The sequence below is a fragment of the Artemia sp. Qi Xiang Cuo genome, chromosome 10 (genome assembly GCF_049724085.1).
Source record: "Artemia sp. Qi Xiang Cuo chromosome 10, ASM4972408v1, whole genome shotgun sequence".
NCBI classification, from domain to species: domain Eukaryota; kingdom Metazoa; phylum Arthropoda; class Branchiopoda; order Anostraca; family Artemiidae; genus Artemia; species Artemia sp. Qi Xiang Cuo.
In genome coordinates this window covers 4,169,623-4,182,811 of record NC_142803.1, presented here as the reverse complement: position 1 = coordinate 4,182,811, position 13,189 = coordinate 4,169,623, and the positions used below count along the sequence as shown (strand labels likewise).

Below are 13,189 nucleotides of genomic sequence, written 5' to 3'. Positions count from 1 at the left end.
GGGGCCGTATATGATTCTTATGAAAGGGATGATCATATAAGCTTCAGAGAGGGCTCAATTTATTGGAAATTAAAAGTTCTAGCTCACTTTCTCAGAGTCAAAAGAGATCGGAGGGCAACCCCCACGCCTTTTTCTTCCCCAAACCCATCCGATAAAAATTTTGATGTGACAATTTTGCTAAAAATAGTTCAAACATCAGATATTAAAACTACAGGGTCGACCCTGGAGCGCTTACAAAGCGTGGTTTTCATTGCGTATACGATATTTAAACTGTTGTTTCTTGGGGTTTAGGGGGGGAAGGTACCTAGGTTAGGTTACGTATTTAATATATGCTATGCTTATATATCATCGTTTCAATACTTTTCTTTCAAAGAAAAGTAAAGAGCCTTACATAGCCTTAAGACTAGCAAAAAATGGTCCCATAATAATTCAAGCTTAAAACAACCAGAAATTGAAATAAAATTTTCACAATCAAAGATAGAGGTAACAGGCTTTTATATAGATGAACGATTAAACCCTGAAAAGAGTAAAAATAAAAATGAATAGTCAAGTAAAACTTAAAACAAACTGAAATTACTACAAACAGGAGTACGGCTATTGCCTCCCTCCTAACCGTAAGCCTTCTAAAGTCTATTCTATCGTTTTCATTTTATTGAAAACTATGTTTTTTTTTAACATCGTGCTCTTCTGGGTGTAATTGGCGGTGGCTCAAAACTTGGTAAACATATTGCGTATATGGATCAAATGTATCAACACTTCTATATAATTCTTTCCTATTAATATATTAACCTATAAACAAATTTTGTTCTTGAAAATTTGTTCAAGAAATGAACAAATTTTCTTCATGATTGTCCAGCCTTAAAATCTCAGGCAACCAACCTTAAACGTGTCCCTGATTTAATTATAGTTCGTTTTCATCCAAAATGTTTATCAACAAAACATTTCTTGGTCACTAAAACACGATTTTGGATCAATAACATAACCAGACCATAACATAACCAAATAACCGAAATAACCCGAAATACCCGAAATAACCGAAATACCCGAAAATAACCGAAATACCTGAAATAACCGATGATACAAATCTGGCACAAAAAACAAAATAACACAACCATATTTATTCTACCTAACTTTTATACATTTAAAATTTTATAGGTAAAGGCTTCTTTCTAAGATTTATCGATATAAATAATCAGCCTGAATATTTGAAGCAATCTCCGCTTCCCACTTGTCGCCATTGTTCAACAGCTTCTCTTTATTGTAGAGCAGCTCCTCGTGAGTCTCTGTCGAAAACTCAAAGTTAGGGCCCTAAAAAAATAAAACACGTTTAAATATTACTTGCAAAAACAAAAAGACATTCTGCCATAAAGACAATAAACGTTTATAAACGTATACAAACGTTTTCATGACGTTTATAGAGTGATGGTGGTGGCATTACGTGAGTCTCATAAAAAGGCTAATGCAGTAATTATGAATAACATTTGTAATAAAATTTATAGCTATAATATGCAACTGCAAACATTTTACGGTGATGCAAAAGGTGATATATGACAATTATGTCATTGGCGTTATGTGAGTCTTATAATAACGTATCTAAGATAAGCATTACTAATATTCAATTTAGAATTTTAGTGGTATTGGAGACCTTGGCTAAGCTGATGCAAAGTATGTTATGTGATAATTATAAGAGTGGCACCAGGATACTATATGGAGAATTTTAATGCTATGGAGAGCTTGACTCGAGGTGATTCGAAATGCGCTAGGTGAGACTTAGTTATGGCCTTAGCGACGTTTTGTTACTCTCATAATAACTTTTCTAGGATAACCATTAATAATACTTCAGTGAAGTGTAAAAGACGATAAAAAATTTGATTGTTTGAACTGGTTTAGTGGCAACCTGCAAAACTAGTTTAGTGGCAACTTAAGTGGTAACGTATATCTAAAAAATTAGACAAAATCGGGAATTTGTTTTTTAATGAAAAACGTCTCTATTTACGCAATTACTTACCGCACCAGATTTGAAAAAAAAGGCAAACAGAAAAAAAAACATAGGTAGGAAATAAGAGGGAAAAATGGCAACAAACAGCTTAAGAGGCTATCCTTCGAGGCTGTAGTTGTCGCAGTGAATCGACAGATTGTTAAAGTTTAAACTTTTACGGACGATAGGCGTTGTCACGTTCAAAATTCATATAATTCAAATAAAATTCAAATAAAAATTCAAATAAAATTCAACTAATTAGTTTCGCTTATCTATTTTTACGGTTAAGAAATGACAGAAATGTGGTACTGCCCTGAAAACCTCGTAAATCAGAAATAACCAAAAGAAAAATTCAATAAAACATGATTTTCAAGAATGAATACACCTAAGATAGGCACTGGGAGGAGGGGGGAGCTAAAAATTGGTTTTATTTCTACGTTCTTGGTACTTTAAGAATTTAATGCTACTGGCAACCATGGTTGCGGCGATGCAAAAGGCGTTATGTGGCACTTAAACAACTGGCGTTGTGTTAGCATCATAAAAGGGTTACCGTTGTGAGCATGAATAATATTTAAATAACAAACTTAGAGCTATTAAAAAGCTCAGTGACGGTGACCCAAAACGGTTACGGTTTCTGCCAAACTAAGATTTATCCACTCCGTGTGCCGAATTTAGGCACTATGTATATCGAATCGACGGGTCAAATCTAAATTCAACTAATATATCTTATTTGGTTTTCAAGGTATTTAAAAACCCGTTTTTAACGTTCTCTTATATATAAAAATGCATTTATTAAATCTAGAAAGCTTTCAGCGATGCGGGTTTATATCAAGAGGCTAGGTTTCCTTCGAGTTGCTGAATTTGAAAGCGATTTATCATGACAAAGCGATGAGCAACGCTTAAACTTGAAACGAATACAACTAACCCGAACTGCGACAGGGACTGCCATCCCCTTAACTGCACACTATTTACGTTAACATGCAGTTTGCCTAAAACATAACAAAAAGAATATCATCGTTTAAAATTATAATTACAAATTTTATAGTTATCTATTAATACGTTTAAAGAGATTGGAACATACAGAACTGTCAAAAATATGTTTTTCAAAATGCAACTTGTTACTCCAAGTGAAAATAGTTACAATTGTCGGCGATCAATGAATTTTGTCGAAACCAAATATATCACTTCAAATGTAGATAATTGCACATGTTCACTCTATAGCCCTTCAGAAAAAAATGAAAATGTGTATTTACTTTTAAATTATGTATACTAACTTTCATATGGCCTATGATAAAGAACTGTAAGTAAACAGCAACCCGTACTAACAGCAGCCAAAACTCTAAAACCGAAGCATGGGGAAAATATAAACATTAAAGTAATCTCCATTATACTAATTCCAAATATTAATCGAAATTTATCAAGTTTAAAGGAACCCACCAAAGATACGTTACAACCGCGTGTTTTCTGGCTCGTTTTTCTCTTTTTCACCATGGGTGATCGTGTCGAACCACTGGTCGTAGAACTTTGGAAAGGTATCATTAGACAGAAATAGTGAGTTCAATGCCCTTTTTAAGAGCTGAAAATGATCGTTCCCCTTTGGCACCACTTTTTTGTCCTGGGGGCCAACGCAGCGGAAATGGCGGCACACTAAAATTTTAGGATAGTCATTTGAATCAGAAAAGCTAACAAAAAGTATCCACAGACAGTGTGATGTATCAAACAGTTTGTGGTAACGAACGGTAAGTAAGGAGCGACCCGGCTCAATAGTAACCGAAACTCTAAAAAACGGAATTTTAATACCAATAGATAAACAAAAGAATCGTATTATTGTGCTGATCTTAAACATATAAGTTTCATCAAGTTTAATCTTACCCATCAAAAGTTCTGAGAAAATTTGCTTTATTTTTGAAAAAAGGGGGACACACCCCCTAAAATTCATAGAATCTGAATGAAAATTACAACATATGATTCAGCGTATTAGATAACCCACCTGCAGAGGTTTCAAGCTTCTATGTGCAAAAAATGTGGAATTTTGTATTTTTTGCCAGAAAAAAGATCGCGGATGCGTGTTTATTTTTTTTATTTTTCCTAGGGGTGATTGTATCGACTCAGTGGTCCTAGGATGTCGCGAAAGAGCTCATTCAAACTGCAATTAAAAGTTCTAGTGCCCTTTTTAAGTGACCGAAAATTGAAGGACAACTAGGCCCTTTCCCACGCTCACTTTTTCCCAAAGTCACCAGATCAAAATTTTGAGATAACCATTTTGTTCAGCACAGTCAAAGAGTCTAATAGCTATGTCTTTGAGGAGGACTTAATCCCCCACAGTCCCCAGGGGAAGGGCTGCAAGGTATGAATTTTGCCCATTGTTTACATATAGTATTGGGAACTATAGAGACGTTTTCAGGGTAAATTTTTCTGGGAGGGGGGGGGTATCGGAGGAGTCTGTTACGCTGAATTTCCTAGCATTATTTTTTTTAAATCCAAAATTAAATAAAAAAACAAGTTTTTTCGGTCAATCATTTCCAAGGGCATAGTCATCGGACCTTCCAAGTATGATAAATCAGATAACTATTTCAAGTTTTGATCAGATTACTTTGGGTATAAAGGGGCATGTATCTTTTTGATCACTTAAAAGGGCACTAGAACTTTTAATTTCTGATCAAATGAGCCCTCTCACGATCTTCTAGAATAACTGGTTCGGTATGATAGCCCCTGGGGAAAAGAACAAAAAACCCACATCCGTGATCTTTGTTCTGGCCAAAAATGCAAAATTCCACATTTTGTATATCGTGGCTTGAAACCGCTACAGTAGGGTCCTCTGATACGCTGAATCTGATGGTTTTCAATAAGCCCCTTTTTCTGAAAATTTTCTAAGGCCCTTAACTTTAAACTTGATGAATTTCATATATTTCGAATCACCATAAAAATTCAATGCTTTCGTGTATCTATTCTTATCAAAACTCTGTTTTAAAGTTTCGGTTACTATTGAGTAACGTCGCTGCTTACTTACAGTGTGTTATCACGAACTATTTGAAACATAATATTTTTTTTTTTGCATGATAGATGGGTAAGCCCAGCATTTTCAATGGCGTCGATTCACCAAAAACTAGGGAGGGGGGAAAACTATTTTTTTAATCTAGGGGGATTAGTTGTTTTTTTTCAATTTTCCCACAAAGATGCCAGATAAAAGCATTTTCAATGGAAACATTGTAGAGAAGGGGGAAGTGGGTGAAGAATTAGCAAAAATTAAACCAATAGAATACACGATACCAAACAACCATTAAGATTGCTTGACATCTTGAGGGTGTTTCCATCCTTTTTCGAAAATCAGGGAAATTTTCTCAGGATCACCATAAAAAGCACATTCTTTTGATATGTCTGTGGGGCTGGGGGCGTTGGGGAGGGCTAGCTGACCTCCAAACTTTTTGGTCACTTAAAAAAAGGGACTAGGACTTTAATAGTCGTTAGAATGAGCCCTCTGCCAATCTTTTATAACCATTGGTTTGGTGCGAACACCCCCCCCCCCCAAAAAAAAAAAAAAAACTGTGTTCTGGCAAATTAATTACAAAATTCCATACTTTTGTAGATAGAAGCTTGAAACTTCTACAATAGGTGAATCTGAAGGTGTGATTTTCATTAAGATCCCTAAATTTTTAGGGGGTGTTGCCCCCCTTTGTTAAAAATCACGCAGATTTTCCCAGGCTCGTAGCTCTTGATGGGGAAAACTAAACTTAAATTAATCTTATATATCCTGAATCAGCATAATAATTGTTTTCATACATCTATTAATATCGAAATTTCGTTTTTTTAGGAGTTTCGGTTATTATCAAGCCGCGTCGCTCCTTTTGTTACCACGGACTCTTTGGATGAATGACTATGATGGATAGGTCATCTTTGACAGATGAAGAATGACAGGTTGCCAAAATTGGCACTTTTTTGCAAGCGGTGCGAACTCAAAATGGAACAGGAAGACTACTACTATTAACAACTCGCTACAACAGAAAGCCGCCTGAGGCCAACACACCTGCGCACATTACTCCTCCACCCTAATGATGGTTGCAGCGGTGACTGCAACTTAGTAAAGAACGAACCACGGCCCCCAAAAATTGATAAACGCGTTAAAACCAGCTTTCAAGGTGATTCGGGATTCAGGAATGGAAGCCATTATCTAAATTAATCTTAATAGTAAAATGTTATCTTGAAAACAAATGTAAAGGAATTTATAAAACAGAATAAAATCTATTTAAAACTTCAGTCTTCACCCACTCGTATATAGTTCACGAGGTTCTTGTTTATATTCCTTTCCCATTTGCGGATGACTTGAATTTAGTTTGCCCACAGATGGATGGCCAAAAAGCACAATTTTCAGCAATCCGTCGTCCTTCATTTGTAAACTTGGTCTAGTCATACTAACCATTTTTTCACCATAGCCCTAGAAAACGCGATTGAACCACATCCGTACACCTTAAACAGGATTAACACCAGTCAAACACCTGTCCTTAGATGGGCGATAGTAGGGAGGGTAGCTCGGAACGGTATGTTGGAGGCGGTGCATAGGTGCGTTGGTCAAAGCCGGTTCGGTGCCATGATGAGTCGTTAGCAGAAGTAGTAAATACAAATAAATACAAAATGATGGAACAGCTGTATTAGAGGCATAATAACATAATATGTATATTTCATAAGTGACAAAGGCCGAATCGGGCACAACGCTAATTAAAACTAATAATTACAAAACAAAAAATTAATAAAAATGTTGTTTTTGCCCCAAAGTTTTCTTTTAGAATCAATACCGATTTTAGATTTTTACAATCAGAATCCAAAATATTCGAGGCACAAAAGCCAGTTTGTCGAATGAAGAAGCCTGCTTTTGTTGTAAATTTTTGAATATTCTACTATTTTTCCTTTCATTTTTATTTTAACAGTTTAATTATCTAGTTTTTGAACTATGTTAATATTTTGTACTACAACTACTACATAGCATTTTAACATTTTTATTGTAACCATTTTCATTTGAACTATATCCTACCTCGACAATGGCATCAACAGGACAAGCCTCTTGACAAAATCCACAGTAGATACACTTGGTCATATCGATATCGTAGCGGGTAGTTCTTCTACTTCCATCAGCTCTTGGCTCGGCTTCAATTGTAATAGCCTATAAAAAAACATTCTAATGTAAAAATATATAAAATGCAAAACTATTCTAAAAGTATAAAATATAAACTCTCAGTTAGTGTTTCAAGGTTCAAGGTTTAATTTTAAAATATCTGTACAAAATAGACATAAATACAGGGTAAACGCCGGAGACACAAGGTCGAATGACAAAAACCCGGTATATTAATTGGATTAAACCTGTTTGACAACAAAAAAATAAATAAGAGTTATTCCATGACTCACCAATAGACGGACACCCACCCCACAAACCCACCGACACCGGGCAAAGATCAACCGAAAATACCAATAAAAAAAAAAAAAAAAATGCCAACGGGCGAATAAGGGTAACCGATAACCGGCATCTCACAGGGCAAAACACCCAACAAAACAATAATATCAAATGTACCCAGATTTTCAATATATTGTTAATTCTTAAAATTATTTATAAGGATAGAATGAAGTTGCTTTTTTATATTTGGAAGAGATTTGCTGCAATCAATAAATGGTAGATGAAGACACCATGAACCCGTGATTTAAAATAAGTGCGAGAACCGTGATCTCTCTGTGCTTAATTTAAGGTGCTGAATGTTCCATTTATGTCGGGTTTCATAAGAATGGGCATGTTGCACAGGGAAAAAATTATTCGAACGAAAGTACGTAGTTAGTTCCGACCGGTCATATTTTACCTTAAATAAAAAAGAATTGAGGGTGAATATCTGTGAAACAGGCAAAATGTTAGTTAGAAGATATAGAGTTTCAGTTTTACTCTTATTAGGATACGAAGACGGTGATGGTAAATATTTCTTTAAAATTAGAAGAGCCCGGTTTTGAAGAATTTGTATCGGTTTCACTTGAAATCTGAATTTTGCCAAATATATCAAAGAACAATACGTAAGATGGGAATGAACCAACGCACAATAAATTAGACGTAGGATTTCATATGGAAAAAAAATGCTGAAACCTTTGTATTATACCAACCCCTGAGCAACTTTAACCCGTAATCTATTACAATGTTCTTTATATGACAGATTTTCATCAATAATAATACCCAGATACCGGAATGAAGTTACCCTTTGAATTTGAATATTTGTAGCATGATAAAATATAGTTGAAATTCCTTGAGCATTCTGCCCAATTCTACTATAAATGATAAATTTGGATTTTGATGCATTAAGTGACAAACGATTAGCTTTTAGCCATACAAGAAGTTGTGAAAATACGATTTGCAGCTTCTCATTGAGATTCTCTTCCGAATATCCAGTAAGTGATGATCCGGTATCATCAGCGAAAAGAACATTCAGACCAAGGTTTTCTGTCGCTGATGGAAGGTCATTTATATATATTATAAAAAGCAGTGGTCCCAGGATTGAGCCTTGCGGGACACCGATATTTGACAACAGACATGGATCCGAAACTGTGCCGTTGATCATAGTCACTTGGGAGCAACGACTTAGGTAAGATGCGATAAAATCGTGCGCTGGTCCTCGTATTCCACCGTGGTTTAATTTATACAACAATATTTCATGGCTTAACGAATCAAAGGCCTTCTCAAGGTCCAAAAATATACTCGCCGGGATCCATTTTTTGTCCCGACACTCGTGAATAAATTGTACCATAGTTAATATAGCATCCTGCGTACTATGTTCTTTTCTAAATCTATATTGAGTTTTTGAAAAATAATCTTTTGAACAGAGAAAATTATACATTCGATTATAAAAACAACGCTCCGTTACTTTAGAAAAACCCGAAAGAATAGAAATGGGTCTATAATTTGAGAAATTAGTCCGGTCACCACTTTTATATAGTGGTAACACTTTCGCTTTTTTAAAAGAATCCGGAAAAGTTCCAGATCTAAATGACAGATTTATTAAATGACACATAACTTTATTAATACTAGGAAAAATGGCTTTAACAATATTGGTCGACGACTCATCGATCCCCGGGGAATTTCCATTATTTAAAAGCTTAACAACCTTAGCAAGCTCTTCTTGTATTACTGGAGTTAAAAAAATAGAATTCTCAGAAGGACTTCCTAGGTACTTAAGATAATTACATTGTCCATCGGACATATTATGTTGGAGCTTATTAGCTATTGATTGCCCGATTGGCACGAAATGAAAATTTATGTAATTTGTCATTTCTAGTTCCCTTTCAATTGTATTACCATGGACATCGCGCATTTTTGATGGTGAAGAAGACGTACGCGATCGATTTAAACATGAGTTGATTAGGTCCCAAGTTTTCTTTGGGGACTTACTTATTTCACTAAAAGAATCGAAATAAAATTTCATTTTAGCATTGCGTATTATTTTTGAAAGTAGGTTTTTATAATTTTTTAAGGTTCTTCTATTTTCTTCACTTTCGAAAGATATTAAAGTTTTATAGAGATTGTTTTTGTTTTATTGACGTCAAAAGGGCTGGCGATATCCATGGTTGGATGGGTTGATTATATTTCAGTTTTTTTTTTCTACTCTTAGGCACGACTCATCAAGTGCAGCATGAAATCCCTCTAAAAAATAATCCGTCGCAGAGTTTATTTCATCAGCATCAAATACAGGAGACCAATCAGTTAAATTCAGTTTATCCTTTAAACATACTAGATTTTTTTTATTAATAATCCGGGTTGCTGTTTCTGGTGATTTTATTTTATGAATCTGGTATCTCACATCAGAAATTAAAAAAAAATGATCAGAAAAATCCGTCAGAACAACCTGTGAAGACGTGGCTGGTGTTGTTAAAAATATGTTGTCATCGAGAGTTGCACTAGTCGATGCAACACGCGTTGGAATTGTACACGAAGGAATTAGGGAATTCGATGACATTAATGTAATAAATTCTGTTGTATGGGTATTTTCTTTAAATTCCAGTAGATTTATATTAAAATCCCCCATAACCACAACATCCTTATCATCCAAAGATGCTAGTAAAGACTCCAGAGATTGCAAAAAAAACTTGAATTTTTTTAGTCCCAAGCCGACATTCAACCGCCAGTATTTCACACACTTTTTCAACATTATATTTTTCCAGTTCAGGCAGTCGCTCAAACTGCGCTCCATCATTCAAAAATAACCCAAGGCCACCTTTTTCATGGAATAGTCGATTCTTATCAACGAATTTATATCCTGGGATTTTCACATTGTATTTTGTAATATCATTAATAAATGTTTCACAAATCCCCAAAATGTCAATTTGATTTACTGTCAATAAATTTTTTAGTTCATCAGTAGAACTCATGAGTCATTGTTCATTCACAAACCCCATTCGTAATGAATTTTCTTCAAGTTTGTTTATTTCATCAGGAGAAACGTACGATGACGGTTTTATTTTAGAAAAAGTGTTATTTTCTCTTTGACCGAATACATGAAAAGTTTCAGAAAGTAAAGATATGTTAAGGGGTTTCCCCTCCAAAGCCACCAGTCTATCGGTCCCCCCCGCACCCGCAAACTTTAAAGTCAACTAAGTAATAATCGAAAGATCCCACCCCGCACCAGTAAGCCCGCGTGATAAGGAGCCCGTACCACTGCCGAGTCATGAAAACCAACCATGCTTATCATCCATCGAGAAGACCCAAGTTGAGGAGGTATAAGTAGAACAGAAATAACTGGAGAAGAAATAATCCAAATCAACTTGAACCGAGCTAGCCTAAATAACACATCAAAAGAAAAAATCAACATATCTCAAACACAAAAACGAAACAATTATCAATCTAGAGCGGGATTGATCTAACATCATACACTAGTCACCTTTAATATTTCTTATGCTTTTGCCCACTGTGAATCAGAATCCGATTTATACTCTAGCCAGAGTTTAGCCCCTTTTTGTTTCACTCATGTGAGTTGAGCGGATCCAGTCTCACGCATTTCCTTACCCTTAGTCAGTAACTCGTTTCTAATAGAGTTTAATTTGGGTGGCAAGTCCGTGCAAATCCGGACCCCAGTTCCTTTCAGCTTTGATATTGAACTGAAGATTGATAGAATATCTTTTTCTGTCGACACTGTTACAAAAACTGGAGGGGTGTACGGCTTACGGCTAGACACATTTGACTTCTGAGGCACTCGGTAGCACTGTGATAATCGGATTTTGTCCGTGATTTCCATTTTTGATGTCAGTAACGTAGACACATTCGTGAGAACTGACTGTTGGTTTTTCTCTTTCGGTAATCCGAAGATGATTAAGTTGAGTTTTCGGTCTTTAACTTCGATTTCCAGCAGTTTCGTTTCGATTGTATGAAACTTTGACTTTTGCTCCTCAAGCTGGCTTTCTAGACTAGCAATCTTTGCATCACGAGACTTCGATTTATTTTTCAAAGTCTGAACCTCATCCGAAATCGAGGACAGTGTAACAGCAAACTCTTTTTGTTGGTTAATTATGAGATCTAGTTTCTTTCCCAGTGCCTTCATTGCATCATCAAAAGTTTTCTGGCTGACTGACGACATATTTTCTTAGCTATAAAATCCGCTCTCAGGTGAGATTTATGTTCTCATTTAGAATTTCATCAAATACAGACATGCTGGCAAGTATCCAAGCAGTATCCAAATGACAGAGTCTAAGACCGGTATAACTAGTCAATTAAGTTCACTCTTTGAATGATAGATCGCTATGTTTCTAATTAAGAGATTCTGACGTCACAGCTATAACAATTCACTAATAAACAGTAGTGGTCAAACTTGTTAGTTACGCAAGCTAAGCTGTTGAGATTTTAAGCATATGTTTTATCCGACTGAATTGAAACTTATTTAGCTGTTAACTCTATGAACTCTAATTCAATACTGAACTCTAATTCAATACTGAACTCTAATTCAATACACAACTTAAAACAAAAAGAGAAAAAAGATGACGAATGTTTCCTCAAGAGGGAGGTCCAAGATGCAAAATTTTGGCTCAATTTTCAAAAAAGTTACAAGCGTCAAGCGAAAGAAAGGGATTCTTGGACGCCTGCTTTTGCAAAATATTAATGCAAAGTATTAATTCTTTTGGGATTACTAAGATAACAGATTCATTCTTAAACAAAAAACAAACGCTTTAGGTTCTATGACTGGGAATGCAGGGAGAAAGAAAAACAAACAAAGGAAAAATGATAAATACCAATTAGCCACCAACTGACTTTAACTGAAAACCATGTCAGAGCATAGTGCCTTGCCCCCCCTCCCCCAAAAGAAAAAACATATGGTAATTCAAACTTAGACCAGGCCGCGGGAACATCCCCATGAAATTGATAAAACAAAAAACACATAAAATAAAGTGAAATTAAATCAAACAATGGGTCGTTAATAGAACAATTTATTTCAAGAACATTGTTCCTTGCCTTATCAAATGTCAAAAGAATGGTATGAGAGGGGGAGAAAATGTTGACCCCCATGTAGTGGGGCAATAAGAAATGTAAGACTGGATTAAGAATGAGGTATGAAACAAAATTTTTAGAATCAATCCAGGAAAAATTGTTTTGAAATTTTTAAGAATCCTAAGATTCCTCAATATGTTGGTTCTGATCTGACTAATATTATGCCTAAAGAAGAATACCCAGGAAACGAACATAACGATCACTAGGTATACTCAGAGAACCCCATGAAACATGAATGACAAGCTTGAGAAATTCACGAGAAAATCAGAAAGATCGACTTACAAACATTTAATGCCAGGCAATTAGTATCAAACCCCAGAATTACTCCCTTAAATAAAAGCCATCTTAACACTGATCCCATGCTCTGTTCAGACAGCAGTGTCAATTTTGCTGTCGTTAGCGAAGGCAACTATAATATGCAACACCAGTTGGTAGACATCTACATTTATGGGCATGAAAGATTCATCGTGACATAGCTGACAAAAAACTCTTTCTGGCCCTAGAACTGGGCCTTGTGGGACGCCAAACTCAACATGAAACGGTAAGCGGAAAAGACTATCCACGGAAATAACTCTTCTGAACAAATACGAACCAAACCAAGAGTAGAACAAGCAAACTAATGTTCAATAAAACACAAAAACTAAAAATAAGGTCCTTCCCCTGCTTTAAAATACAGCTGACTGTGCCAGCTAAGAAGATTTCAGGGATCACCAAGC

General features: G+C 35.5%; 1 protein-coding gene across 2 annotated transcripts in view; it reads right to left on the bottom strand.

The window, feature by feature from the left end:
* Positions 1-1,103: 1,103 nt before the first annotated feature.
* ND-23 (NADH dehydrogenase (ubiquinone) 23 kDa subunit) overlaps positions 1,104-13,189 on the bottom strand; it is a 33,469-nt gene continuing 21,383 nt past the window's right edge. For both annotated transcript variants that reach the window (XM_089095813.1, XM_089095814.1), the window contains exons 4-5: positions 7,005-7,133; positions 1,104-1,308 (exon numbers count right to left, since the gene is read on the bottom strand). In XM_089095813.1, coding sequence (XP_088951939.1) covers positions 1,177-1,308; positions 7,005-7,133 — 261 coding nt within the window. In that variant the 3' untranslated portion in view covers positions 1,104-1,176. The remainder of the gene's footprint in view (positions 1,309-7,004; positions 7,134-13,189) is intronic.